Source organism: Bos javanicus, chromosome 5 (genome assembly GCF_032452875.1).
Source record: "Bos javanicus breed banteng chromosome 5, ARS-OSU_banteng_1.0, whole genome shotgun sequence".
Lineage (NCBI taxonomy): Eukaryota > Metazoa > Chordata > Mammalia > Artiodactyla > Bovidae > Bos > Bos javanicus.
The window spans coordinates 27505021-27511048 of NC_083872.1; the positions used below are offsets into that span (position 1 = coordinate 27505021).

General features: G+C 50.6%; 1 protein-coding gene across 1 annotated transcript; it reads right to left on the reverse strand.

Annotated features, from left to right (window-relative positions):
* Window positions 1-1825: 1825 nt before the first annotated feature.
* KRT18 (keratin 18) lies at window positions 1826-5643 on the reverse strand. Its single transcript, XM_061415973.1, has 7 exons — window positions 4952-5643; window positions 4088-4170; window positions 3654-3810; window positions 2944-3108; window positions 2716-2841; window positions 2306-2529; window positions 1826-2012 (listed from the first exon to the last, which is right to left on the reverse strand). The coding sequence occupies exons 1-7, from the start codon at window positions 5363-5365 to the stop codon at window positions 1892-1894; spliced, it is 1290 nt and encodes a 429-aa protein (XP_061271957.1). The 5' UTR covers window positions 5366-5643; the 3' UTR covers window positions 1826-1891.
* Window positions 5644-6028: the final 385 nt, after the last annotated feature.

Consider the following 6028-nt stretch of genomic DNA (forward strand, 5'->3'; position numbering starts at 1 on the left):
ATAATATTAATTGCAGCATTTTTGCAAAAACAAAACTACTGGAGACCAAGACATTCATTGCTAGAAGATCCGGGTTAAGTAAATTCATATTCCACACACTAAAATACCAAGCAGCTGTTCAAAATAATGAGACATATGATGTGAGATCAAATGTAATAGCCCCTTTCCCATCAAATGACAGTTTTTTTTTTTTGCATTGCTGAGACCCGAGAGAAAATTACTGAGGATTCTTTTAAAATAATTATGCCAACATCATTCCTATACAGATGCAATAAGAAGTCTTATGTAAAATGGTATCATATTTTGTATGATGTTTTGCAAACTAGACAGATGACAAATTACTAAGGCAAGGATCAAAAAAAATCTAAATATCATTTCTCGAATTGGTCTGTGGAGCATGATTGAACCTTATACAGAGCAAGGTTCTGATTTTTTGAAAGAATTTGTAGAGTGTAGTAGTTACTCTGTATTGCAGATTAAAAGCAGATTTATGTGATATAAACATTCAACTGGACAATGGGTAGGAAAAATTAATTGAAATTGGCACCAAAACAGGATGTGTGACAGAATGCATAATCGTTGCAATTCTGTGTTTTTTTTCTCCCTCGATCCTGGACTAACAATTTTTTAGTAAATGGAATATGCATATGGATTCCAAATGAAGGTAGAAGAGATTCCAAATTCACTTATCTGGGTTAAAAAAAAAAAGGTAGGTCTACATATATTGATTCAGAAAGGTATCCAAGACACACTGTGAAATTAAGAAAACAGAGTTTAAGAAATTGAGGTGCAGAACAAACAGTATAATCCTACATATACAAAATAAAATGTGTTTGTATGTCTAGTTTAAGAAACTTTTATAGTGGTTAACTGTGGGGAATGGAATGGGACATATTTAATTTTCTTTCCTTATTTCCTTTTGGATTTTGTGCATTTTAAAAATACTTTTAATTAAAAAGAATAAATTACCATTCCAATCAAGGCATGATTAATTTTAGCCATCCTTTTTTTTTTTCACTAGATGACACACTTCCAATCAAAAGGACCCAATTGTGCAACCAGGCAGTCATACTAAATAAGAAAGAGAAAGACAAATACCGTTTCACTTACATGTGCAATCTAAAATATGGCACAGATGAACCTGTCTACAAAACAGAGAGACTCAGACACGGAGATCAGACTTGTGGTTGCCAAGGGAGGAGGATGGCGGAGGGAGGACTGGGAATTTGGAGTTGTCGGGTACAAAGTATTATATACAGGATGGATAAATAAGGTCCTACTGTACAGCAGAGGGAACTATGTTCAATATCCTGTAACGAGCCATAATAGAAAAGAATGTAAAAAGAATAAAAAATGTTTCTATGAAGTAAAAGAAAATGGGATAGTATCTACTCCATTGGGTTGATCGTGAGCATTACATGAAACAGCCTGGCAGAGGACCAAGCAAGAAGCAAATTTTGATAGTAGCAATGAACTATTACAGTTATTGACAAGAAACCCACTTATACACACACATCTGTCTTTGGCACAACTTCTTCCTCAGGCTCAGATTTGTACCAAGGAGCACTTGTCAGGTGGGAATTTATCATCGCCAGTTCACAATTCTATTGCAATTTTCCCCACTGCCCTTGGCCCATCTCATCTATTAGCTCCCTCTTATGTCTCTGAGAAGCTGTTTCCCAGAGCCCAGATACTTCCTCTGCCCATACCCCACTCGTATGAAACCCGAGCTTAGAGGTGATTTCTGCCTGATCAGAGAGACAGGTCTATCCGGTCAGGGCATTCGTACGCTCACAGTATGAAAACAGACACGGAAGACACAAAATGATATGCAATAACGTCTCAACTTTTATTGATCTCCTGCTCCCCAGGGGACCCTGCTTCTGCGGCCTCAGTGCCTCAGAACTTTGGTGTCTGAGGTCTCAGACACCACTTTGCCATCCACGAGCCTGAGGGTGGTGGTCTTCTGGATGGTTTGCCTGGAGTTGCTGCTGTCCAGAGCGTCGCCAAGACTATAACAGAAGACAAAGCCCCAGTTATAAACAGCCCCGAAGAGAAAAGAGAAACAAGGAAAATGAAGAAAAATAAGCCTGGCCTTACTTCCTAATTCCCCCTTAGCTGCTTAAGCCAAACTCCACCTGTGCCTTAAGAAGAGCTAGGGCTGACACTTGGTCAGTTCTCTTCTCGGGGCATGCACAGAGCACCAGCCCAATGCTCAGTGGGCCAATGAACAGGCATATGGGGGCTTGGGGATAAGTGGTAGCTTGATCCTAGCTTCTAGGGGTAGGAAAAGAGACTCACTCACCTGAAATCCTCCCCATCTTCCAGCAGACGGCGGTAGGTATTGATCTCAGCCTCCAGCTTGACCTTGACATTCAGCAGGGCCTCGTACTCCTGGGTCTGGCGTTGCCCCTCTGCCCGGGTCTGGGCCAGCTCTGACTCCAGGTGCAGGAGGACTCCGTTGAGCTGCTCCATCTGCATGGCGTATCGGGCCTCCACTTCCCTCAGGCTGTTCTCCAAGCTGGCCTTCTGCAGGGGCACAGGGAGGAGGGTGAGGTGAGACAGAGTGGAGAGAGAGACTCTGCAGCTTTCAGCCCTCTTTGAAACTTTGTTGAGTGCCTACTATTTGCCAGGCACTAGGCTACTGGGTAGGAGCAGTGGGAAATGCAATGGGAGAAACAACTGTTCCTAGTGAAAGGAGCTGAGGGTTCTTACCAGATTTCTCATGGAGTCCAGGTCAATCTCCAGGGACTGGACAGTGCGCCTCAGCTCCGTGAGGGTCATCTCAGCAGCTCCTATCTCAGCGGTCTGTGAGGTGACCACTGTGGTGCTCTCCTCAATCTGCAGGGTAGATATGGTCCTCAGGTTCCTCCTTCTCCATCAGCCTCCCTCCCGCACCCTCATGCCTCTGTGCTGAGCCTGGCATCCATCATTCTCTCGTACCTGCTGGGACCAGTACTTGTCCAGCTCCTCTCGGTTCTTCTGAGCCAGCTCGTCATACTGGGCCCGGATGTCTGCCATGATCTTGCTAAGGTCCTGAGGTTTGGGGGCATCCAACTCCACGGTCAGCCCAGAGTTGGCAATCTGGTTTTGTAGACCCTTTACTTCCTAAAAGAGAGAGGGACAAATGTTGAGGAAGGTTTCAGGGTCAGAGCTCCAGGAAGCCTCTTTATCTGTGACTGCCTCTTCCAGGAGTCCTACAGGATCAGTTGGGGAACAGAACTGAGGAATCTTTTGACTTTGCTCTCTGGGCAATGCCAATTCTGGGCTTCTACTCCATATGGGTAAAATGCCCACTGTTAACCACGCATGCCTGTTGCTCACAGGTGGTGGTTTCTCTCTCCTTTCTTCACCCTGTCCCTCCATCTACAGACTACTCCTTGCACCTTCCTCCCTCACCATCCTCTATCACATCTCACCTCTACTGCTAGCTGTTTCCACCTTGGTCCTCATCTCATCCTCTCACCCATGTCTTTTTGACCTCACCATGCTCTAATTCCGGTTAACCACTGAGCATGGCAACAGTCTGATTAAGAAGTGCTTAGGCTGGTAGTTCTCAACTTCCCTGTAAGTCTTCTTGTACGTGGCTTGCTCCATCTACTCCCCAACCCTGACTTGTCTTGACCCCCTGGTGGCCAGGGGCCACTGCTTGCCTCCTCATGGTTCTTCTTCATGAAGAGCAGCTCCTCCTTGAGAGCCTCGATCTCAGTCTCCAGCTGCAGCCGGGTGACATTGGTGTCATCGATGACCTTGCGGAGCCCGTGTATGTCACTCTCCACAGACTGGCGCATGGCCAGCTCTGTCTCATACCTACGGGGAGTGGAGGTGATCAGAAGGGCCCCGCCTCTGGTCCCAAACCTTCTCAACCCATGCCACCTCCTAAAAGCAGCCTCATGCACACCAGCCACCTGAAGTCAGGAATCAAGCACTAAGCCTCTGAACACCATTCCTGGCACTTGGGGGGCAGAGTTCTTCACACTGAGTTACATGAAGAATAAATTGATGATGCTTTACTCTCATCCACCCAGCTCCACCCACAACTGAACAAAATCCCCTTGACCCCAGCTTCCTAAACCCCCAGCCTTACTTGACTCTGAAGTCATCAGCAGCAAGACGGGCATTATCAATCTGCAGAACGATGCGGGCGTTGTCCACAGAATTTGCAAAAATCTGGGGATATTGTAAACAGAGGTCGCTCCATGAATAGGTGTTAAGTGATGAGGTGGGCTGAGTGGAGGGTGTTATGTGTCTCTGAAAAAACCTTCCGGGTCCCTGGAATAACCAGAGGCTCTCCTCCTATACCTAGGCCCTTCCATTTGTGCTCCTCATACTGCTCCCTCCTTTCCCGGACTCCCAAATTCCACCTTTCCCAGTCTCCTACTGACTCTCTTTCTAGGCCTCTGCTGGCTGGCCTGTCTACTAAATGAGCAGCTACTGAAAAGTCCTCTCCCAGGTTCCCTCCTGCTGTTTTTAGTGCACCTGCTCAGCGCAGGCCCCATTGGCCTCTCCCACAGGTAGGCCGTGTGTTTACTCCAGGATGACTCAGCCTTAGCCACATCCGCTTAACCCCTCCAACTGTCTTCCAGAAGCTGGAGTGTCTGGGTCCTCTGTGTGGGCCCGTTTCGCCTCCCTGCATGCTGTCCGCTCCTCTGTGAAGCTCCCCCTCCTCTTCCCACTCTCCCCTGGGGAAGCTGTCCGTGCCCTTTCACCCACCCTTGGGGTCCCTGTGAAGCGGGGGTGGGGAGGCGGTGTGTGTGGAAATCCGGGACATCCCTAATCCCCGACGGGTGGAGTTGGGGGCGGGGCGGGAGATAGGGAGGGGAGAGGAGTGCATACACCTCCCCCTACTAAAATTCCTATCCTTGGGGTAGGGGGAGGAGAGAGAAGGGAGAGGGTGACAGGAGGGTCACACTGGTTGGGAGTGGGAGCCACTCCCGCCGTGCCCGCTTACCTGAGCCCTCAGGTCCTCGATGATCTTCAGGTAATGCGCCCAGTCTCTGACCTGGGGTCCCTTCTTCTCCAGGTGTTCCCGGATTTTGCTCTCCAGTCTCCGGTTATCCGCCTCCAGGCTCCTCACCTTCTCCAGGTAGGAGGCCAGGCGGTCATTCAGGTCTTGCATGGTCTCCTTCTCGCCCTGGATGCCCCCTACACCCACCAGACCCCCGGCCATCCCGGCGCCCAGGTTCCCGGACCCCCAGCCGCCCCGGACGCTGGTGGTGCGGGACACGGAGATCCGGGAGCCCGAGCCCCCGGCGCCTGCATAGACGCTGGCCGCGCTGCTGACCGGTCGGACCCGGTGGCCCGACGACTGCACGGAGCCCAGGGACCGGTAGTTGGAGAAGGTGGATTGGGTGCTGAAGCTCATGATGCTTGTTCGCGAGGAAAGAGCGAGGCCAGGACTCAGGTGCTGGGTCGTGGAGTGTGTGAGGTCCGCAACTCAAGTTATAGCTCCCAGGGATGGGGGCGGGGATGGGGTCCGGCCGGCAAGCCCCGCCCCCGCCATCAGAGTCGCCGCGGAAGCCTGGGTCACAGGTGGGACCGCGGGGACTTGGCGCCCTCGGTTCCTCACCCTCCCGGCCTTTCCCCGCCCCCTCTGCACCGCCCCACCAAGGCCTCCCTCCACCCCCCAGGGAGGGGGTGAGTGAGTGGGACCGGGCCTGCCAAGGGCAGAAGGTGAAGTTGACTCTGGCAGCTGGGATTTCAGGGCAGGAAATGACGTTATTGTACCCCCCTTTCCCAGGTGGAGGGAGGTACTGGCCTCGTAGAGAATTTGGGGGATGAGTGTCGAGTTGTGTGTGTCCTTGTCCTCAGCCTGCAGGCCAAGTTCTCGCCTGCAGGGGGCGTCTCGGGGGAAATCCCAAAGCCCCAGGAGTCTTGGGGAAGAAAAGCTGGGGGCTGGCAGAGAGGAAGAGAGACGCCATCCTGAGCTTCAAGTCCCGCTGGTTTACTCTCGCCCCTCCTGCCCGTTGTTCCCTAGCACACACTCAGACGTGTGCTGTCATTGCCCACAGACACACTCACTCACCAG